The sequence below is a fragment of the Theropithecus gelada genome, chromosome 15, assembly GCF_003255815.1.
Source record: "Theropithecus gelada isolate Dixy chromosome 15, Tgel_1.0, whole genome shotgun sequence".
Classification (NCBI taxonomy): domain Eukaryota; kingdom Metazoa; phylum Chordata; class Mammalia; order Primates; family Cercopithecidae; genus Theropithecus; species Theropithecus gelada.
In genome coordinates, this window is record NC_037683.1 from 14,559,588 (window position 1) to 14,584,013 (window position 24,426).

Genomic DNA, 24,426 nt, shown 5'->3' on the forward strand with positions numbered 1-24,426 from the left:
AGCCACTGTGGCTGGCCTCACAACAGTTCTTTTGAAAATAATAATATCCACATTCTATTATCTGGAAACTGAGGTACATCTAAATAGGTTAAGAAACTTAAAGACACACTACTAGCAAGTGACAGAGCCTAAATTCTGATTCTAGAACCCAAGTTTTTAATTTTTCTGTTCTGTTGCCTGTGTTCCAGAAATTTGTCCCGCCAACTTCTGTCTTTTTTTGAGACAGGGTCTTTCTGTGTTGCCCAGGCTGGAGCACAATGGCAGGAACACGGATCACTGCAGCCTTCACTTCCCAGGCTCAAGTGATCCTCCCACCTCACTTCACAAGAAACTGGGACTGCAGACACACACCACCATGCCTGGCTAATTTTTGTATCTTGGCGGGGAGACAGGGTTTCACCATGTTACCCAGGATGGTCTCGAACTCCTGGCCTCAAGCAGTCCACCCACTTCAGTCTCCCAAAGTGCTGGGACTACAGTGCTCAGCCTGTCATTTTCATTTCTATCCACAAGTTGAGGCTTACCTAGCCATGGGCCCTGAGATCAACTCTACATTGCCACCCAAGCCTGTCCCCTTGATTGCAGTGTATATCTTATATCTATTCACCTAATCCCAGTCTCATCAATTAAAGTTTAAAGTTTGTTAAAAATTGTTTTGGGGGCAAGCACAGTGACTCCTGCCTGTAATCTCAGCACTCTGGGAAGCTGAGACGGGTGGATCACCTGAGGTCAGGAGTTTGCGACCAGCCTGGCCAACATAGTGAAACCCCGTCTCTACTAAAAATACAAAAATTAGCCAGGCATGGTGGCACACGCCTGTAATCCCAGCTACTTGGGAGGCTAAGGCAGGAGAATCACTTGAACCTGGGAGGCTGAGGTTGCAGTGAGCCAAGATTGCGCCATTGCACTCCAGCCTGGGCGACAAGAGCGGAACTCCATCTCAAAAAAGAAAAAATAAAAGACAAAACCAATTGAATAACTATTTCCAGAATGCTAATGGTTAAGTCAGATTAAAGAAAGGACTTCAGTGTTTTGCCAGAAGGCCACATTGTGTTTAATACTGTTTTAAGGATAGAAATGAAAATAATGTAACACTGACCACACATGTAGACAAGAAGGAGATGGAAGAAATAATATATTAGGTGGCAGGACCCAGATCCCCAAAGATTTCAATAGACCAGAATGGCATGCAGAATTTATTATATAAATCTAAAATGGATCAAGGGCAAATGTAAAGTCCTACCCCTGGGTTCAGCATTCTGCTTCCCAAGAATGGAATAAGAAAGATATCAGTTAGTGGTATGTGTGGCAAATACTTCAGGTTTTAGGTGCCTGTGAAACAGATGTGAATTAAGTATGTATGTGCTTGAGTAGGAGGTGGCAAGGAGGATTGAAAATATAGCAGTCTTAGAATTGGAAGATCATGAATTGCAATTCCAGCTCTTCTCCTGGCTGGTTGTGTAATGAAGATTATTTACCTCTTTCAGCATCAGTTTTTCCCATTATAAAACGTGTGGCATGTCACAGAGATTCAGTCATTGTAAAATGTATGTACTTACTGGTGTTGCTAGCTGCAGAAACATATAAGCAAAATTAATTCAGTCTTAAATGATATTAAGAAAAATCATTCAGTTCTGGATACTTCATTTTAAAAGAGATTTTGATACGATATGAGGTGGGGTTTTTTTTGTTGTTTTGTTTTTGTTTTTGTTTTTTGGTTTTTTTTTGAGACAGAGTCTTGCTCTGTCACCCAGGCTGGAGTGCCGTGGCACGATCTCGGCTCACTTCAAGCTCCACCTCCCAGGTTCACACCATTCTCCTGCTTCAGCCTCCTGAGTAGCTGGGGCTACAGGCGTCCACCACCACTCCCAGCTAATTTATTTATTTATTTATTTTTTATTTTTAGTGGGGACGGAGTTTCACTGTGTAAGCCAGGATGGTCTCGATCTCCTGACCTCATGATCCGCCCACCTTGGCCTCCCAAAGTGTGCCCCTGGCCTATACTATATAATTCATTAAGACTAAGAAATGAGAAGGAAAAAAATCACAATTGGAAACTCTATTATTATAATTTTTTAAAATTTATTTTTATTTATTTATTTATTTTTAGACCGAGTCTCTCTCAGTTACCAGGCTGGAGTGCAGTGGCGCAGTCTCAACTCACTGCAACCTCCGCCTCCTGGGTTCAAGCAATTCTCCTGCCTCAGCCTCCAGAGTAGCTGGGACTACAGGCGAGCACCACCACGCTCAGCTAATGTTTGTATTTTTAGTAGAGACAGGGTTTCACCATGTTGCCCAGAATGGTCTCAATCTCTTGACCTCATGATCCGCCCGCCTCGGCCTCCCAAAGTGTTGGGATTACAGGCATGAGCCACCACACCCATCCTCCGTTATTTTATTATTATTATTTTCTTTTTTGATGGAGTCTCATTCTGTCGCCCAGGCTGGAGTTCAGTGGCGCGATCTTGGCTCACTGCAACCTCTGCATCCCGGGTTCAAGTAATTCTCCTGCCTCAGCCTCCCGAGTGGCTGGGATTACAGGCACGTGCCACCATGCCCGGCTAATTTTTTGTATTTTTAGTAGAGATGGGGTTTCGCCATGTTGGCCAGGCGGGTCTTGAACTGCTGACCTCAGGTGATCTACTCTCCTCGGCCTCCCAAAGTGCTGGGCTGACAGGCGTGAGCCACCGCTCCCGGCCTGAAAACTCCATTATTATCTTTACTTTATTTTATTTTATTTTTTTTTGAGACGGAGTCTCGCTCTGTCACCCAGGCTGGAGTACAGTGGCGCAATCTCGGCTCACTGCAAGCTCCGCCTCCCAGGTTCACGCCATTCTCCTGCCTCAGCCTCCTGTGTAGCTGGGACTACAGGCGCCCGCCACCACGCCCGGCTGATTTTTTGTATTTTTACTAGAGACGGGGTTTCACCGTGTTAGCCAGGATGGTCTCAATCTCCTGACCTTGTGATCCGCCCGCCTCGGCCTCCCAGTGCTGGGGTTACAGGTGTGAGCCACCGCGCCCGGCCTATTATCTTTAAATCTCTAAATCGTTTATATATGAGTTAGGTTAGATTGTACATTTATTTTTTACCCATGAACACATTATTCAGGGCAGTGGGGGAAGCTTCAGGTTTGGCTCCATGTAAAGAAAAGCCTTTGAACCATTATAACTGTCTAAAAATAGAATGAATGGAATGAAGTGCCTTATGGAGTCACTGGAGATGTGTTAAGTAAGAGGATGGGGCAACTCTTTGTCTTGGAACATTGTGGAGGGAATTCATGCCTTAGGTAAAGATCTCTTCAGGGCAATTTCTAAGGCTCTTAAGATTCCAGATTCAGTAATATAGGAATAATACCTCTCGAAATTACTGCGGTGAATAGTGTATGTAAAAACTTCTTGCACATTGCATGGTACAGAGTTGGTTCTCATTGAATGTTTTTTGCCTTATCTATAAGATAAGAATAACCCTTACCTTGGCCTGATGCCAGCAAGATAATGAATGTAAAGATGCTATAAATACCCTTCAAATCCTTGGCCAATAGGAGGTGCAGAAATCTGTATCTGACATCTGGCCAGGCACGATTAGGGGTATTTGCTTCAGTTTGTTCATTTACAAAGGGGGACCTTGGCTTTTTAGGTTGGTTGGTTGGTTGGTTGGTTTTCAGTGGGGAAGGGCCCGACTTACCTGCATGTAGAATGTATAGATTTGCCTTGCTGTGGCCAAAGAATGTAATGGTTAGGAACATAGACTTTTGGGGCTTCCAGCCTTCCCTTACTAGCTGGATGACTATTAGGGAGTGATAGCACCTCATGGGCCTCCATTTCCTGATCTGGAAAATGTTGAGGGCACCTGATTTAGGAATAATTTTGATTATTCAGCACAATAATGTATGTTAAGTGCTTGGCCAGAGCATAGCACCTAAATAGTCAGTTAACAATAGCTGATTCTGTGGTTGTTATTTTTCACATACTGGGAGAGAAGTTTTCCAAATGCTTCTTTGAAGGGCTACTAGATTGATCTGGAGAGAGCCTTTCTTTTTTACCATTGAGAAACTCCCTTTTGAATTAGTTCCTCATCCACGGCATAGACCATTTTTTGAATAAACCGAACATGGCAGGCAGTAAGAATAGCTATAGCGAGACAGAGAAGCAGTCCTAGGACTCCAGGCTCCTTAAAGAAATATGGCCCTTTAGTCTTTAGTGTGCCCTTTAAAAAGTATATCATGAGAAAAGCAAGCAGTGTTACGAGACATGAGCAGGTTCTTAACAGGTCTGTATTTGATTGTCATTCTGTGGGTTCTTTGCTCTGGATCCAAGTGCTACACAGAATGCCATAGGAATGCTTTATGAAGAGGTTATTGAACTTCAGTTCTGATACTGGTGGTTCAGGGTCAGCCACTTTGTAGGTGGACAAATTGTTTAACCATTTTGGAGCCTCCACTTCATCACTTACAAAAGGGTAATAACAATTGTACCCACCTATATATGGGATTTGAAGATTACATGAGTCAGTGAAGTAAAGCCTACCTAGCTGTGGTGGGTGTTCAGTGAAATCATATCAGTGAAGAAAGGAAGGTGTGGTCCTTGTGGATATATTCATTATAACTGTTTTTAAGTATATTCTAATAAGGCTCTGGTTTACATTATAATCATACCTAAAAGAACACTGCAGGTTTTAAAATTAGAAAATTTAGATTCTTCTATAGCCAATCATGATTTCCCAACAATTTCATTTCCAGGCCTTTTCAGCGCTCTAGGAAATCCCATCTCAAACATAGTGGGTGCTATTTTTATGCTATTCATTTTGCCTTTTTGGCTTTACCTGTTTTCATTTTTAAAATTTGCTATTGTAACTTTTCTATAATGTTTATCTTGAGCTTTCTTTATGCTTTCAAAAGGAAAAATGAAAGGAATACTCATTACACCAGGGCCATTTTTATAGGGTATCTTTTTTTTCTTAATAGGGTTTTTTGTATTTTGTTTGTTTGTTTGTTTTGCAAACAACAGAAACTCACTTAAGAAAGAAAAGAAGGAGGATTGGCCGGGCGCTGTGGCTCACGCCTGTAATCCCAGAACTTTGGGAGGCCAAGGTGGGTGGATCACGAGGTCAGGAGTTCAAGACCAACCTGGCCAACATGGTGAAACCCCATCTCTACTAAAAATACAAAAATTAGCCGGGCATGGTGGTATGTTCCTGTAATTTCAGCTATTCAGGAGGCTGAGGCAGGAGAATTGCTTGAACTGGAACCTGGGAGGCAGAGGTTGCAGTGAGCGGAGTTTGCACCACTGCACTCCAGCCTGGGCTACAGAGTAAGACTTTGTCTCAGACAAAAGAAAAAGAAAAACCCAAAAGAAAAAAAGGAAGATTGTATTATAATAACGTGGTTACTTCAGTTTGTCACTGTGCTGTTTTATCACAGGTAGTGCATACAAGCCTTAGAAAAGTCTGTAACCAAGAACTGTAGAGTCCGCAAGAACCTAGACAGTCTTTCCGTATCTGTTGTTCTCCATTTCCCTGGTTGTATAATCTCATATATTTACTTCTCTGAATACCTGCTGTTTGCCGAGTGACTTTGGACAAGTCATAATATTGCCTGTTTCCCTGTTTGGGGGGGGGGAGAAAAAAAGGTATATTAGTTTCCTGTGCTGCTATCTAACAAATTACCACAAACTCATGCCTTAAAGCAACAAAAATTTACTCTCTTACTGGAAGAGAAGCCATAAATCCAAAATCAGACTGGGCATGGTGGCTCATGCCTCTAATTCCAGCACTTTGGGAGGCTGAGGTGTGCAGATCACTTGAGGTCAGGAATTCAAGACCAGCCTGGCCAACATGGTAAAACCTTGTCTCTAATAAAAATACAAAAATTAGGGCATAGTGGCAGGTGCCTGTAATCCCAGCTACTTGGGAATCTGAGGCAGGAGAATTGCTTGAACCCAGGAGGTGGAGGTTGCAGCGAGCCGAGATTGAGCCACTGCACGCCAACCTGGGCGACAGAGCAAGACTCCCTCTCAAAAAAAAAAAAAAAAAAAAAAATCAGTATTCCTGGGCCGAAATGAAGGTGTTTGCAGAGCCACAATCCTTTCAGTATCTCTAGGGGAGAATTGGTTCCTTGCCTCTTCCAACTTCTGGTGACTGCCATCATTCCTTGGTTGGTAGCCAATTTCTGTCTCTGTCGTCATATGGCCTTCTCTTCTGCATATTATGTGTTTCTTCTTCTCTACTATCTTTATCAGATCTCCCTCTGCCTCTGTCTTATGAAGACACTTGTGATTGTATTTAGGGCCCATCCGTATAATTCAGAATAACCCCCTAAGGCAAGATTCTTAATTTAATCACATCTACAAATACCCTTTTTCCTTTATAAGGTAGCATTTTACAGGTTCCAGGGATTAGGACCTGATATCTGTGGGTCGCAATTATTCTGCTTACTACAGATGGCAGTCATAAAGAATCATCTCAAAAGTTGGCATATAATAAGGGCTCCAGAAATGCAAACCTCCTCCTTTCTCTGCATCCCTCCTATGTATACTACCATGACCCTCCGTTAACATTGCCTTCAAAAGCCTTTCTTTTCAGGAATGTCATTATCACATTAAATGTGTACCTGCTGGGGTAATAATAAAGAAAATAATAGCTGACAGTTATCAAATGTCTGTTACAGCCCACCCACTGCAATGAGAACTTTATCCATGGGATATAGGTATTATTATAATCACCATTTAACAGATGAGAGAAATGAAAAAAGTAAAGAAGATCAATTTTTCCCTAGTTCACCCAGCTAGTGTCAGAGCTAGGATTCAAATTAGAATCTCTCTAATTAATAGGGGTGTCTAATTCATCGTATAATGACGCGCCTTTGCTTTTGTTTGTTTTTTAAGAGACATGGTCATGCCGTCGCTTAGGCTGGAATGCAGTGGTACAGTCATAGCTCACTGCAGCCTCAAACTCTTAGGCTCAAGCAGTCCTCCTGCTTCAGCCTCCTCAGTAGCTGAGACTACAGGTGTGTGCCATCACGCCTGGCTCTCTAATGACATTCTTGATTATTATACCTTGCCTCTTACTCAGGAGTGAGGTTCAAATATCTGATTTCTTGTCTTGGCCTCTGATCAGAACCTTCCCTGGTGATTTCTTGTACCTGCTGGTATAGCTTCACATCACAGTTCGCAGGGTGCTTTTTTGTCATGTGCCTGCTCTTTAGCAGTTGCTTGGTCCTGAGTAAATGCAGTTTAAAGGAAGAGGAGGTGAAGAGCTATACTCTATTCTGAATTTCCTCCTCAAGTAACTTGTTTGTTGCTAGTCAGTGAGTTCCATGACTCTGGGGATCATGACGATTTATTTATGTCCTAGCACAGGGCCTGGACACAGAATAGATATTCTGCTAGAGTGTAAGCTTCACCAGGGACTTCCGTTCACTGCCATATTCATGCCTTACAGCAGTTCCCGGGATAGAAGAGTTGCACAGTAAATATTTATTGACTGGATGTCTGGCTGACTGGGTTAGTTGGGCATGGTTAGAACTTAATTACAGCTGTCATTTATTGGCTATATATCATGTTTGAGGCACTTACATATATGGTAAGTAATCCTTACCATGCTCTTACAGGGTAGAATTGATGGGTTATAGATGAGCAGGGTGAGGGTGATAGAGGAGTCAAAGATACTTTGTAGGTTTCAGTCTTAGATACTGATCCAAGTGTTGATGAAACCCAGGAGAAAGAGTTTGGGTAGACTGTGTTGTGGTATCTGCAACCATAGATACAGGGACTACTCCTGGGACAAAGCTCCAAAGATGGGCCCCCTATTTGCCCTTTAGCCTGGAGATAGTGGTGGTCTTAATCTACCCAGAAGAGAGTTGCTCACTTTAGGAACTGTAGGCTTAAAACCATTATTTCCACTGTGTTCTAACTCGAACATGATCAGTTTCTGTTCCAGATGATCGGGCTGAACAACGAACCTGTCTCATTTGTGGGGACCGCGCTACAGGCTTGCACTATGGGATCATCTCCTGTGAGGGCTGCAAAGGGTTTTTCAAGCGGAGCATTTGCAACAAACGGGTATATCGATGCAGTCGTGACAAGAACTGTGTCATGTCTCGGAAGCAGAGGAACAGGTGCCAGTACTGCCGCCTGCTCAAATGCCTCCAGATGGGGATGAACCGGAAGGGTGAGTGGTGCTCATGGCGCTGATGGCCCATCCTTCATTCAAAACTTTACCTTTAGTGTCAGCTGTTTAGTTACTTATTTCTCAAGCTTGCACTACATATCAGGCCTTACAGTTTGTACTGATAACCAAAAATGAATCTGGAACCATTCTTGCCTACGAGAACTTCCTAAACTAGGTGGAGGGGAAAAAACTAGTGAGATGTTAAGGATTCTGTGGGAGTGAGTGCACAAGCCCTGTGTGACCAAGAACTCACTTAACAATCAGGTCTTAACTGCCATTAATATACATCACTAATTATTTCAGGAATGATGACAGAAGTAGAAATTTTTGGATGAAAAGGCATGAGGTAGGAGATTTCTGAATGCGGTATCATTTTGTTTGCTAGAACCATGGTGTACTCAGAGGCTAGGCATGCTCAGAAGTCTGTGGCTAGGTTGGTGAGGAGTTTGGGATGTATTGGGAAGCTTTCCAAGAGCCCTTAGCCTGAGATAATAGGAATAAACTGACGTTCTAGTAGGGTGAATATGAAGGACTCTTTTGGAGGATTAATTGGGGCAGGGGAAACGGAAAAACCATCTAGAAAGTTTTTAGTAGAGTCTAGAAGGAAATCTAAAGGAACTGAAGGAACGGGGGAAATAATGGCACAGAGAGACGTTGAAGAAACTCACCTGATAGAACTTGGTGACATAGTGAATATTGAGCAGCACCAGAAGTTGAAGTTGAGGATGTGGATTAAGAGTAATGACCTTACTATGGAGGAAAAAATGGCGGGGGGGAAAGTCAAACTAAAAAGCAGGGTGATTTCTCTATAGGACCCTCTGAAAAGAAAGGAAAAGAAAAGAAAAAAAGGATGGGGCAAAATGTTGGCCTTGGCAATACTGAGTTTGAGGTACCTGAGAGGGACACATAAAGATGTCCACCAAGGAAGCTGGTTATATAGGATTGGAACTGACGTGAGAAGCCCTGCCTGCAAACAGGCTTCATGGAGCTGTTGGCACAGAGGTGGTAGTAAAAGTGTAGTCCAGAGGTGAAATCACCCACAGAGAGCTTAGATACATAAGAGAGAAGGGCCAGTGTCAGAAGCCTAGAGTGGTATTCCCATGGAGAGTAGAGAGCAGAATAGAGCAGTGTCATTCAGCAGAAAGAAGAGAGGCTCTAGAGGCAAACAGACTAGCTCTTAGCTCTGTGACCTTAGGAAGTTTGCTTTATATCTCTGATAATTATCTTACCTTTAAGGTAGTATGTTACTTGCCCTTCAGAGTTCTCTACAGGATTAAGTATGATAACATACAAAATACCCAGCAAGGTATTAGGGGTCCATAGCAGCAGTGTTCAGGGATAGGGGGGTTAGTCAGATAAAGTGAACTATTCCAACTGGTTTTATAGCATTATGAATGCAGACATCCGGATGTACTCAGACTGGTTTTATTGTGTATGAGATAGGAAGGACCTTTTAAAAACTTGCCCATCATGAAGAAAAGTAAGAGAGATGTGGAAGGGCATTTAGATAAATTTAGGTGATTTATAATTTATTATAAATACTAATATTGAGCACTTATTTATGTACCCTCCATATATATATTCTACCACTGAATACATACAGCAACCCTGTCATTAACTGTTATCCCCAGTTTACAGATACAGCTTAGGGAGGTAAAATGATTTAGCAGTAGTTAGTTTAGGGGTGGTTGTGTTGACAGTTAATAGTTACTAAATTATAATTTGTTATTAAGCAGAGCTTGTACCTGACCACACGGAAAATGTACTGCTTCACATGTCTACCATGTGGCGTAGTTGTTTACATGTTGGAACGCCCTGTGTTTATTGGATGATGAATGCCATAGTAGGACATTTGAAGTGTTACGAAGTTTGTCCCCTGCCTCTCTTTCTAACTCATTTCTGAATACTGTGCCTCAGGGATGCCTTACAGTGCCTGTACTCAGGTTTTTTCCTCTACTTGGAGATCTTTTTCCTTCCCCACTGTCAGTTTCCTCTTATTGAAATCTTTTCTAGCCACCAATACCAAACACATACTGTCTTGAAGAGTCTGTCAACTTCTTGCCCTCACCCTGTTTTGGTTTTGGCCTCCACATTTCTCGTCTCCCTTTGTTGCCCTCACTGTGAGTATCTTATGAAAGCTTTGTTGTTACGGGTTGTCTTCTTGACTACTGTCTCTGAAGAATCATCCTGCTTATTCAGCTGAAGTGTGAGATTCTGAGGCTTCCAGCAAAACTCACCTGTTTTAGGAAAGAAGAAACTTAACCTTATAACCCCTCTGACCATAGACCAGAAGACACATGGAGTATGAGGGACAGGGAGCTGTCTCCTTAGGACTGTTTGCACGCAGAGCAGGCAGACCCAGTTGCCTGGTGAAGTCTGCGTCAGGGAGAGAAACCCTGCCACCTCCTGGTTGGTGCTGCGAAAGCAGGATTAAAATTGCAGTTGCCATGGGAGTATTTTGGGGGTAAGGAATATTCTGTATGGACCTGTGGTGGTTGACACATAATTCTGTGCATTTGTCAAAACCCATAGAACTTTACACCACAAAAAAGTAAATGTTACTACATGTGCAAATTTGTTTAATCAGCTAGGATATTGTAGGGGTTACAGGGCAGAGAGAAAGAATGCACACTGTGACAAATGAATCTAGCTAGTGTTAGAAATGAGTCACATAAGCACACTTAAGGGGTCGGAGAAAAAAGGAGCTAACCTTTGAAAAGTGTTTTTACTGTATACTGTAAGGCTAAAAACAAAGAATTACATACAAACAAAGCACTCTATAGTTTGTAAAATTTGTTTCTCTCAAGGTTATGTGTTAGGAATTCTGTCGCTACTTCATTTAGAGTAGAATCGGCAAGTAAATATGTTGTGGACAATGAGAGTCAGGTTTCTCACATCAGAGAAAGAAAGAAGTTATAAATCAGCAAAGGAGAAGGCTAGAATGAATCCCCTGGTGCCAGATTGGAATCAGTGTGTCAATATGTATTCATGTTTTAGATAGATTTAAAAATACATAGATACCGTGTGTGGGTAGGTGAGTTAGTGTACCTATGTATATTTCCAAGCTCTAGCCACTGAGAGGGGCTAGAAGCAGATACCCCAGGAGCAATGAGTACACCCAGCACCCAGATCTTGGCTTCCAAATATCAATGAAAGGAATGAGGACTCATTGGAGAACTGGTTGATTCTAAGGCTGGGATAGGAGAAATATAAAATGATCCTGGAGCATCTTAAGGTGCCAGCAAATTAGGAAGTACTTTCTAAAAAAAGAAAGGAAGCATATCAAAGGGCACAGAAGCCAACCTGAAAGAACTTCTGATGGCCAACGTTGGAACAACTTGAGGAACAATAACTATAGGATTAGTTTATAACCCAAATAATAAAGTAAATATCCATGAGTTCATACTGAAAGAAGTAAGTGAGTAAATAAAGAGAAGTGATCATTCTTCCTTTTAAGTGAATTCTGATTAATAAATGTAGAAGGAGGCCAGGCTTAGTGGCTCACACCTGTCATCCCAGCACTTTGGGAGGCCAAGGCAAGAGGATCACTTGAGCCCTGGAGTTCAAGACCAGCCTGGGCAGCATAGTGAGACTCCATCTCTAAAAATATAAATATAAATGTAGAAGGAATGAGGGAAATAGAAAAAAAATCACCATTAGGGCTGGGCACAGTGGTTCATGCCTATAATCCCAATACTTTGGGAGGCCAGAGCAGGTGGATTGCTTAAGCTCGGGAGTTCAAGACCAGCCTTGGCAACATGCTGAAACCCCGTCTATACAAAAAAAAATATAAAAATTAGCTGGGCGCGGTGGCATGTGCCTGTAGTCCCAGCTGCTCTGGAGGCTAAGGTAAACCTGGGAGACGGAGGTTGCAGTAAGCCAAGATCACACCATTGTACTCCACCCTGGGTGACAGACCAAAAAAAAAAAAAAAAAAACCACCATTAGAACACCACAGTAATAATTGCCACAAGCAAGATCTTAATGGATGCTAAGTAAGTGGCATTGGTGTAAACAGAAACAGAATATTTGCGTAGTCTGCAAATATATAGTAATTACAAAGGGAAAAATAGTAAGTTTATTTAAAGAATTCTGACAGACATGACTGTAGCCAAATGATCAAGATTAACAGTACCAATAAAACACACCAACATTGTATATACCCCCAATATGAAACACTGAGAAGCGCACACATGTACACACACACACAGGTAAGTTCACTCCCAGTCTAATCCTGAGAAAACAGACAAGCCCATATTGAGGGACGTTCTTCAGAATAACTGACATTTGACAAAATACCCATTTGAAAAGTGTCAGAGTCACAAAAAACAGGGAAAGACTGAGCTGTCAGATTGGAGAAGACTATGAAGGCAAGACAGCTAAATGTAATGTGGGCCCCTGGATTGTGTTCTGGAACAAAAGATATCAGTGAAACAACTGGAGAAATCAAAATAAAGTATGTGCTTTGGTTAATAGTATTGTACCAAAGTTAGTTTCCTAGTTTTGATGACTAGCCATGATTATGTCAAATGTTAAAAGGAGGAGAGTATATGGGAACCCTCCATACTATTTTTGCAACTCTTGTATAAAGTCTAAACTTACCTTAAAATTAAAAAAATTAACTATTAAAAAAATGCAGCTGCCATTTGTGACTGGGGCTTTTTCACCTATGTGAGAGACAGCTCTCTGTTGTCCTCCATCTTTGGATTTAGAACTGAGTGTCTTTTTCAGACCTAGAAGTTGACTGGTCAGAAAAGTCATTAAATTAGCAAAGCAATGAGGAAGATCTAAAGAAGGGTGGTAAATGGAGACTGGGCCCTGTCTGTCCATCCCCACTACTGCACTAGTATCCCCCATGTATGTTTCTTTTTTTTTTTTTTTTTGAGACGGATTCTCGCTCTATCACCCAGGCTGGAGTGCAGTGGCCGGACCTCAGCTCACTGCAAGCTCCGCCTCCCGGGTTCACGCCATTCTCCTGCCTCAGCCTCCCGAGTAGCTGGGACTACAGGCGCCCGCCACCTCGCCCGGCTAGTTTTTTTGTATTTTTTAGTAGAGACGGGGTTTCACCGTGTTAGCCAGGATGGTCTCGATCTCCTGACCTCGTGATCCGCCCGTCTCGGCCTCCCAAAGTGCTGGGATTACAGGCTTGAGCCACCGCGCCCGGCCCCCCATGTATGTTTCTTACCCATTTTACGGTCTTCGGGATAAAGTCAGGCTCCTCAAGGTGATTTTCAAGGCCCCTCTGACACTGGCATCAGCCACCTGATCCCTTTCCTTCTCCATTTGGTGTTCCCCACTCACAATCTGCATTCCATCCTAGTTCTTCAAAAACCCAATGATGTTTCCTGTTTTGCACATGTGGTTTCATCTGCCTGAAAGAAGAGAGGGTTTCAGTCACCCTTCTACTCCTGACTTCAAGGTTCAGCGTTTATTTGTAACATCCTCTAAGAATCCTTCTCTGACGCCACCCCCCACCAGATAACCCTCCTGTGCTTCCACAGCTTTTTTGCATGCCCTCTGCCATAACCCTGGTCACCTTTTGTTATCTTTCTCTGTTCACTCGTCTGTTTCCCTCATTATTAGACAATGAGCCCCTCAAGGACCATGATCAAGTCCTACTTCTCTGTTGGTCCCTCAGCAAATAACTCAGTAGTGATAGGATGCTCCCTGGTTAGATGGGTTGACTGTGATGGAGGGCCATGGCAGGAAGTGGGATGGGGAGAATACTGTAAGAGGAGAAATGAAGATACAGTCAGCTTCGTGGTGGGTGGGAATGGGGAGTGGATTTCATATTAGTTAAGTAATTATGTGGAAAAATAAAAAATTTCCTTAACTCTGTGGTCTCATAACTTGCTAACTAGTTCAAAAGTATAAAGGTCAAGGAAAGCTTCTTGGAGGAGGTGATGTTTGCAGAATGGCATTGTGAGACAGTGATCCTATGGCATTGCCATGTCACTTTACCAGGGTAAAAAGTGCCCCAGGACACAACACAGAGGTCTGCATGAAGCACTGAGAAATCTCAAGGAGGGATAACATTTGAGCAGAATCTTAAAGAAATCAAAGTTCGTGTTCCTTACAAACTTTTTTTTTTTTTTTTTTTACATTTCTTACATTTTCCTTGTGAACTTTTTTTTACATTTTTTCTACCAAAAAAATTGTAGAGACGAGTTTTCAGCATGTTGCCCAGGCAGGTCTTGAACTGAGGATCAAATTCAGCTGAGCTGAACTGAGCTCAAGCAATCCTGCCACCTCAGCCTCCCAAAGTGCTGGGATTATAGGCATGAGCATATGCCCGGCCAAAGGTCTGTTTGTTTGTTTTTAAATTAAGACTTTAAAATTTTGCTCTGTTTTATTTTGAAATAATTTCAAGCTTACAGGAAATTTGCAACAGTAGTAAGAATTCTCATATACCCTTTACCCAAATTCACCAATTGCTAACATTTTGCCACATTTGCTTTATCATCCTATTTGTTTTGTTATTTTCCCTCCCCCTTCCCCCTTGCTCTTCTTTCTGTCTCTCTCTCTCTCTCTCTCCCACCTTCCCCACTTCCCACAGGTAAGTAAGTGTGTGTGCGCCTGCATGTGTGTACCTTCTTAGCCATTTAAGAGTGAGGCGTAGGCAGTGTTCCTCTTATTTCTAACAATCACAATACTATTATCAAAATCCGGAAATTTATTTATTTATTTATTTATTTTTGAGACGGAGTCTTGCTCTGTCGCCCAGGCTGGAGTGCAGTGGCCGGATCTCAGCTCACTGCAAGCTCCGCCTCCCGGGTTCACGCCATTCTCCTGCCTCAGCCTCCTGAGTAGCTGGGACTACAGGCGTCCGCCACATCGCCCGGCTAGTTTTTTGTTATTTTTTAGTAGAGACGGGGTTTCACCATGTTAGCCAGGATGGTCTTGATCTCCTGACCTCGTGATCCACCCGTCTCGGCCTCCCAAAGTGCTGGGATTACAGGCTTGAGCCACCGCGCCCGGCCAAAATCCGGAAATTTAACATGACACAATACTATCTTATTAGCAGATCTTACTCAATTTTTGCCATTCATCCCAGTGTCCTTTATAGCAATTTCATTTTTTTCTGATCTAGAAGCCAATTCAGGAAATCACATTACATTTAGTTTTTATGTCTTTTCAGTTTCTTTTAATCTGAAATAGTTCCTCACTCTTTCTTTGTCTTTATTAACATTGTCGATTTTGAAGCAAATAGGTCATGTATTCATGTATTTTGTAGAATATCCCTTAATTTGGGCTTGTCAGTTTCCTCACAATTACATGCAGGTTATGCATTTTTCACAAGAATGCCATAGAAATGATGTTGTGTCCTTCTTAGTCCATAATATCAAGAGCACATGATGTAAGTGTATACCCATTATTGGTGATATTAACTTAAATCACTTGGTTGTTATGATGTCACTTAGGGAAGGTGGTGTTGCCAGATTTTTCCACTTTAAGTTTCTTTCTGAGTACAGGGAACATACTAAGAGACAGAACTATGTAAAACAGAATAGCGTGTTCAAAGACTAACAAATAGTTCTCTATATGTAGGGTGTAGCATTAGGGTATAGCATTAGGGCATAGCATTTATGCCAGAGATGAGGGTGAGGGGTCCCAGCAGAACCAGATGATAGATGGTCTTGAATGCCATGCTCAGGAGCTTAGATTTGGCCCATGGACCAAAGGCACCACCAACAGGTTTTGAGTGGAACTTTGATGTAGTTAGCTTTGTTATTTGTGGTTTCTGGGTTCTGTTGACTGCCTAGGCCCAAGCGAATGAAGAATGGGAGGCATATGAGTTCCAAAGCAGAAAAAGTATTTGTGGTGCCTTTTGAGAAGATAGAAGCGCCATGGCTAGGGCCATTCTCTTTCTTAGACTTAGATAAGAGTTACAGCAGAACCATTCCTGTAATAACTGCACACAGGAGCCATTTGTTCTTTTTAATCAAATCACTGCCAGATAGACTTTAACCCTGCTGAAAAACGTGTTAGTTCAGTGTGGCATCTAGGAACAAGCACAGCTTTAGAATCAGAAGATCTAAATGGAAACTCCAGCTCTGTCAGTTTTTCTCTGAGTAACCTTGAGCAAATCTCTTTACCTCTCTGAGCTCTGTTTTCTCATCTCAAAAATGCGTGGGAGAATAATACACCTTCCAAGGTGGTTGTGAGGATCAAATGAGATAACATACATATGTGCAAGAACATTATAAGTTTGAAACTATGCTCCAAGTTTTTGTTTTTAACAGAGGCACTGTGGCACATTGTATTGATTTCCACACTTCAGGCGGCTTCATGGCATCTTGACCAATTTTATCATCTCTAAATGGGCATTGCTGTTTATATTAGTCTTTCAGTAACTTTTAAAAATCAAAGTTAATTTTTAAAGGCAATTTTTTACCACCTCAGTGAGTTGCACATCAGAATAAATGTATAATTTAAGAATAATTAATACTTAATAATAATGTAAATGAGAATAATTAGTAATTAAGAATGTATAATTAAGAGTTTATGCACCACCTAAAAGTATCTTATGTTTCTCTGAAAGAAGTCTGGTCTTAGAGTCTGATAGCGTGGGTTCCAACCCTGATTCTGCTCTTTAGTTTCTGTCTCTTCCAGCAAAATACTTCATTTCTGTGAGCCTTAGATCCATCTCTTCAATGGGAGTGATACTAATACTTTACTCATGAGTTATTTTACCTCAGAGAACAGTATGTAACACATAGTAGATTTCTATCATTTCTTATTCTGGGTGGGGTCGAGGAAGAAGATGAACTTTTTTTTTGAGATGGAGTTTTGCTCTTGTTGCCCAGGCTGGAGTACAATGGCACCATCTCGGCTCACTGCAACCTCCACCTCCCGGGTTCAAGCCGTTCTCCTGCCTCAGCCTCCCGAGTAGCTGGTATTACAGGCATGTGCCACCATGCCTGGCTGATTTTGAATTTTTAGTGAAACATGGTTTCTCCATGTTGATCAGGCTGGTCTCAAACTCCCAACCTCAGGTGATCTGCCCTCTCAGCCTCCCAAAGTGCTGGGATTACAAGCGTGAGCCACTGTGCCCGGCCGATGAGCTTTTGAATTTCAGAACAAGAGATTGGCAAGATGTAAATATTTAAGACATGTGGCCCTTTAAATGAAAAGTAAAGTATGTTGCATTATTTTCACACCTCCAGGACAGTGAAAATGAGATAACAGCTGAACTAGTAATATATTTGGTGTCGTATTCCAGTGACAGATCTTTGTTCTCTACCTGTGAACTGAAATAAAGACATGTGAGATATTGTTATTAGAAATAGAAATATCCAAAGACTGTCATTGACCATGGAATAGCAGAGAAGCGATTGTAAGGATTTTAGGCCTTGAAATTAAATGGAAAGAGACCTCCCAGCCAATAAGCAGCATACATCTAGCTCTAACATAGGCTATGTATGTTTCTTACTCTAAATTCACAACAGCTTTTTATAATGCAGACTGACCATGTTGCCTCCACTTAGCAGATGAAAATATTAAGATTCTAGCAAAGTTGAGAATAGAAACTTGGATTTTTAACTCAAAGAGGCTAGGGAGAGGGAAGGATTAGTTACTAAGTGCTTACTTTACATGCCAGGCCCTAGGGTTGGTGTTTTAGCCATACCGTTTTATGTAATGTAACATAAAACAAGTATCAATATTCCCTCTTTTCATTTCAGTAAACTAAAATCCAGAGAGGCAAAGAAACTTGTTCATAATTATACAGACCAGGAAGAAACAGGATTTGGACCCTAACTTACTTAATTCTGAATTTCCTGTCAGCCTTTTAGTTACCTCAGAAACAGGGTTATACTTGGAGCTCCCACCTTTTGAGGCAATCAGTGCCTGCCTCAGGAACTTTCTAGATTCCTTATGTTAATTTTTTAAAGTGGCAGGTATATCCTGGTAAGGCCTGCTGTTACATAATGTCATTAGCTTATCTTCTGTCATTGTTAACATTAACCCTTTTCAAGCTACCCTCCACAGTGGCTGTCACAAAGATTTTTTTAAATCCCAATATGACCACAGTGCCCCCTTACATTCCTTCTTGTTCTCAAGCTCCTTAGCTAAAGTTATACCCTAGTCTGGCATTCAAGGCTCTTTATGATCTAAGCCCAATTGGCCTTTCTACCCTTATCTCATGCTACTCTTCCCCCGCGTAGGCCACCTTTCCCCCATGCTTTAGCCAGATTAAGCCACTTGGAAGTTTCCAGAAAAAAGAGCTCATTTTTATCTTCAGCTTGCTTTTTTGTACACTGTTCGCTCAATCTGGAGCACTCTTTTCCTAGCTGCCTAAATCCCACTTAACCTTTAATACTCAGTTCAGAAGTTTTCTTTTCTGGAAAGGATTGCCTAATACTGTGGTCCTACTATAATTGCAAATCAGGGGTTCCTCTCTATGCCCCCGTGTTAAGTGTTCCATAAACAGTGATGATAATATTAGTAGTAGTTGTTATTCTTAGTCAGGAGATATTACTTAAAGGATGCTTTTTATACTTAGAAAATGCTCAGTAGGCTGGGAATAAAAACTGTTTTATTTAAAAATGGAAATACTCTGTCCCTCCCCTAGAATTTGTCAAAACCTTAAGATGCATCATCCTGGCGGGATATTTGTAACTGAAGGACTAGTAAACAGTACTATCACCTTTTTTAAACATATTGAATGTATACAGTGTGTGTAATAGGTACAGAATGCCTTGGGGGCCCAAAAATATTGTTGCCTATGAAGGAACCTGGAATAATAGAAAGAAGTGTGTGCTTTGGGTCCAGAAGGACCTGTGTTTAATCTTGGATTCACTAATTACTCTCTTACGCTTTTGGCCAAGCAAATTCTCTTTTTGTGCTAAAAGTTATATGAGTGTGCTTCTGACTGCCTTTCTTGACTTATGTTTCCTTTCAGCTATCAGAGAAGATGGCATGCCTGGAGGCCGGAATAAGAGCATTGGGCCAGTCCAGGTGAGTTCTAGACCTCAATCCCTGTGGTCCATCCTGGAAGCCCAGGGCTCCAGCTGTTCCTGAAACTGCTCACCTTGATTCCTTCATCTGCTGCTGAGGAGAGCCATCTTTGTTTTCATTTCTGTAAAAGTGCTTTTACAGCCTGGATGTGAAAGTGCTTTGAAAATCTTAAATATGTAAGTTAATGATTAAAGCTCTTCTCGTGATCCCTCAGCCTTTTCTAAGGATTTCACAGACAGTGAACCCACTTATGGTTCTGAACCATGCAGAGGATTTTTTGATCAACCCTTAAGGTTATAGATAAGTAAGCCTGGCAGAAATGAGCAGGACTACTTTGCTGTTCGTTTCATCTAAAAAATGTACCAGCAGGGTATTATTGTCTTATTGTAGAGTAGGAATGATATACCCCCATTCAGTCCCACAAACATTTACTGAGTTCCTACTCTTCCAGGCCCTATACTGTGAACTCAGTCTAATGGGAGAGACAGATAGGTAAACAGACATAATAGTAAGGTGAGAGGTAACAGAGGATGCTCAGGGACTACAGAGGGAGGGGCATCTATTCTGCTTGGGCTAGAATAGCCGTGGTTGGGGACTAGAGACACTCAAGAAAATAGACTGTGAAAAGACCCAAAGATGAATCTTTATGACAAGGAGTTTGTTCAGTTAGGCTGGAACATTGGGCACATGTAGTAGAGTGGCAGAAGATAAGGCAGATTCCTTGAATTTGGAATCAGTTCATTAGGGAGTGGCCTTCAACTGTCTTTGACTACAGCTCCTTAGGAAAAGTCTTTGTGGGACCAGCCTACACCACTTGTTCTTACTCATTGTTCTTACTTGCCAGCAGAAGAGCTTCATGAGGGTAGAAAATTGGATATATTTCTGCCCATCAGGTGAATCCCTTGGCACACTAGTAGGCAGAGAGCATGCCTTAGGAATTACTAGTGGCCAGGAGCAGTGACACACGCCTGTAATCCCAGCACTTTGGGTGGCTGAGGCAGGAAGATTGCTTGAGGCCAGGAGTTCAAGACTAGCCTGGGCGACATAGCAAGACAGACTCTGTGTCTACCAAAATAAAATAAAAATTTTAAAAACTATTATTGTTACTGGTGTGAGCCAAGAGGCAACTACTAAAAGGTTTTATTTAGATTTGCATTTTAGAAAGATCATTCTGGCAGGTAGAAATGGTTTGTGAGGAGTGAGGTGAGGATGAGTGAAACTGAGGGAGAGAGAAAGCAGTTAGAAGGTTTTTACAGAAGTACAGATGAGAGATACAGATAATAGTTAAAGCAGAGCAATGGCAGTGCAGATTGAGGGGAGATAATAGACTCAAGAGATATTTACTGGGTAAATTTATAGGATTTAGCCAGTTAAATGTGAGGGAATGAAAGAAAGGTGTTCACAGTTGTCTTAAGACATACACTGATGATGTTTGGAGGATTTTCTGTCACATGAGCACAGCATACATTCCGTCAGGCTGTGTGACTCCCAACTCTGCTGTATTTATTCTTTTTTTCTAAAACATTTTTATTCTCGTTTTTCAAGTCAGATATATGTCTCATAAATTCTTTTTGTTTTTTGGTCTGGACTAATAGCTGCTCTTTTTTATTATGGCAGAAGTAAAAACCATATAACATGAAATCTACCTTTTAAACAAAATTTTAATCACATAGTACAGTGTTGTTAACTATATGCACACTCTGATACAGCAAATCTTTAGAACTTTTTCATCTTATGTGACTGAAACGCTATACCCATTAGACAACAGTTCCTCATTTTCCTCTCCCTTTGCCCATGGCAGCCATCATTCCACTTTCTGCTTATAAGAGTTTGACTACTTTAGATACCTCATAAAGTGGAGTCATGCAGTATTTGTGCTTCTGTGACTAGTTTATTTCACTTGGTGTAATGTCATCATGGTTCATCCTTGGTATAGCTTATAATGACTTCCTTCTTTTTTAAGGTGTTTTATGTGTATATCACATTTTCTTATGCATTTCTCTGTCATCGGACACTTACACGTTGTATTCACTTCTTGACTATTTTGAATAATGCTGCAGTGAACGTGGGAGTGCAGTTATCTCTTCACAATCCTGATTTCAGTTCTTTTGGATAAATACCCGTAGATGGGATTGCTGGATCCTATGGTGGTTCTATTTTTACCTTTTTTGGGACCCTCCATGCTATTTTCCATAGTGGTTGCACCATTTTACATTCCCACTAACGGTGCACAAGGTTTCCATTTCTTCACGTCCTTGCCAGCACTTACTATTTTCTGGACTTTTTTGTTTGTTTGTTTTTGGGTTTTTTTGGTTGTTGTTGTTGTCTTCTTTTGCATATAACAGACATCCTAACAGGTGTGAGTTAATATCTTCAAGTTTTGATTTGTATTTTCCTGATGATAAGTGATGTTGAGCATCTTTTTATATACCTATTGGTCATATGTCTTCTTTGGAGAAATGTCTGCTCAAGTTTCTTGTTCATTTTTCAATGTGTTTTGTTTTGTTTTGTTTTCTGTTACTGAGTTACGGGAGTTCCTTGTATATTGTGGATGTTGACCCCTTATCAAATGTATGGTAATATATTCTCCCATTTCATAGGGTATCTTTTTACCCTGTTGATTGTTTCCTTTGTTGCACAGAAGCTGTTTAGTTTAATGTAGTCACACTTGGCTAGTTTTGTTCTGTTTTCTGTACTTTTGGTGTTGTATCCAAGAAATCACTGCCAAGACCAGTTTTATGAAGATTTTCCCCTGTGTTTTCTCCAAGGAGTTTTATAGTTTTAGGTCTTATATTTAAATATTTAATCTATTTTGAGGTTGACGTCTGTGAACGGTATAAGGGTTCGACGTCTTTTGGGGGGTGGGGGCGGGGCACGTGGATGTAGTTTTCCCAGCACTGTTTGTTGAAGAGAGTATCCAAAATGTGGTGGTAGAAAGCCTCACAAAGGACATGACATTTGGGGTTTTTTTGTTTGGTTTTGTTTTGTCTTCTTTTGAGACAGGGTCTTGCTCTGTCACCCAGGCTGGGGTGGGTTAGTGCGATCATGGCTCACTAGAGCCTCAGTCTTCTGAGCTTAGGCCAGAATCTCCTGCCTCAGTCTCTTGAGTAGCTAGGACTACAGGCATGCACCACCAGGCCCAACTAATTTTTCTATTTTTTGTAGAGATGGGTTTCACCATGTTGCCCAGGCTGGTCTTGAACTTCTGGAACTCCCAAAGTTTTGGGATTACAGGCATGAGCCACCATGCCTGGCAAGAGGTGACATTTGAATTGAATCTTAAAGGACAAGTAGGAGATTGTCATTGAGGAGTGGTGTTTCAGGGTTAGGAAAGAATAGCCTCAAGGACAAAAAGGAGTTGAAAGAACCTCGAGGCTTCATGGCTTGAGAGTAGTATAAATGAGTAGGAGGAAGGCCACGAAGGGCCATGGTGCCAGGAGGAAGGAAGGCATGCTGTCCTAAGATTAGTGAGAGGCCCGGAGTATGGGGATCGAGGAGAGGGAACCTAGGTTTCTGGGAAATACTATGAGATTTAAATAAGCTCTCAGTCCTGAAGAAAGAACAGAGAGTGTCTTGAGCACCCATCTAACATGTCTCAATTCCTTGTCAAAGATATCAGAAGAAGAAATCGAAAGGATCATGTCTGGGCAGGAGTTTGAGGAAGAGGCCAATCACTGGAGCAACCATGGTGATAGTGACCACAGTTCCCCTGGGAACAGGGCTTCGGAGAGCAACCAGCCCTCACCAGGCTCCACACTGTCCTCCAGGTGAGCTTTAAGGCAAACCCATGATCATCATCTAGGGATCCCCCACCAAGGGGAGACCCACAGAAAACCTCTGGCTGAGTGTCCCTGCCAGGCTGTCTCAGCCATTGTACTGTTGCTCCCTCAGACTCTTGGAGTAGGGGTCAGGATGATTGAAAACAGTGTTTCCCAGCCCCTTTTATGCTAAAGACCTTGAAAATGTCAGTGGTCTCTTCTGCAGACTGATAAAGTGCTGTAGCTTCTATCCATGCCCATGTATTCTTCACCTAACAGAATAACATTTTTAATGTAGCCATTTTCTCTCGTTTATTTTATCACTGAAATAAACCTTTTTGACAGTTTTGAATTAAACTATAATTTCTCTGCCTCACAAGAGTCAATGTTTTTCACTTATAAATTCTAAGAAACATTGAAGACTTTGTAAGCCAGTCAGATATGCTGCTATCAGTGAATACAAACTTAGAAACTCTTGGTTCAAGCATATCTTTAGTTAGTTGTCAGGTGTGAAATAGAGCCTTCAGCTATTAGGGAAGGTTTCCTTTCCCCAGAAACCTTTCTTATAGGATATAAATTGACAAACTTTTTCTGCAAAGGCCAGATAGTAAATATTTTCAGCTTTCCGGGCCTAGTGGTTTGGAGCTCAACTTCTCCATTCTGCCTTTGTAGTGTAAAAACAACCATGGCCATGGACAGTATGTGAACCAGTGAGCATGGCTGTGTTCCAAAATAGGCAGTGGGCTGGATTTAGCTTGCAAACCAAAGTTTGCCAGCCCCAATTATAGGAGATACACTTAGGCAAAAGCTGGAGGATTTTTTTTTTCTTAAGAGATGCCAGGCATGGTGGCTCACACCTGTATTCCCAGCACTTTGGGAGGTCAAGGTGGGTAGATTGCTTAAGTCCAGGAGTTCAAGACCAGCCTGGGCAATATGGCAAGACTTTTTTTTTTTTTTAAATACTTTTTTAAAAAAAAAGAGATGAAGTCTTGCTATGTTGCCCAGGCTTGTCTCAAATTCCTAGCCTTAAGTGATCCTCCCACCTCAACCTCCCAAGTAGCTGAAACTGTAGGTGCACACCACTGTGGCTGGCTTAGTTTTTTTTTTTTTTTAATTAGTTGATAGAGTGGTTAGCTTTCTGCAAGAAAGAAAAGGAAGGCAAAAATCTACCTTTCTCTTCATATTTAATTAAAGCTTTTATCCCATTCAGGTGTCCCTTAGTTTGTTCCTTCCTTGGACTATTTAGGGGGTTGTTGCTGCATGCCGGGTTCCTTGCTAGGTGCTGGATTTGTTTTGTAGCCAGGCACTTAGCCTGTCTGTGCCTTAGTTTTCCTAGCAGTAATATGTATACCCACTTTGCCATCTGTTAAAAAACTGTCCAGACATGGTACCTATACAAAGAATTCATTCAACCAATATTTATTCATTACCTACTCTGCCATGCACTTAGTGTCCAGTGGTGACCCCGACATTCATATACCCATAGAGTCTTTGTCTCACAGATGGGAATCTAGTTGGAGAGACATGAATTTAACTATTAAT

At 41.6% G+C, this 24,426-nt stretch overlaps 1 protein-coding gene across 4 annotated transcripts in view; it reads left to right on the forward strand.

The window, feature by feature from the left end:
* Positions 1 to 24,426, forward strand: part of NR6A1 (nuclear receptor subfamily 6 group A member 1) — a 255,627-nt gene that overhangs the window by 214,639 nt on the left and 16,562 nt on the right. For 2 of the 4 annotated variants that reach the window (XM_025360666.1, XM_025360667.1), the window contains exons 3-5: positions 7,937 to 8,167; positions 19,071 to 19,126; positions 22,739 to 22,893. In XM_025360666.1, the coding sequence (XP_025216451.1) occupies positions 7,937 to 8,167; positions 19,071 to 19,126; positions 22,739 to 22,893 (442 nt within the window). Of the gene's footprint in view, positions 1 to 7,924; positions 8,168 to 19,070; positions 19,127 to 22,738; positions 22,894 to 24,426 lie in introns of all 4 variants that reach the window. The other 2 variants (XM_025360664.1, XM_025360665.1) reach the window with 1 other exon arrangement.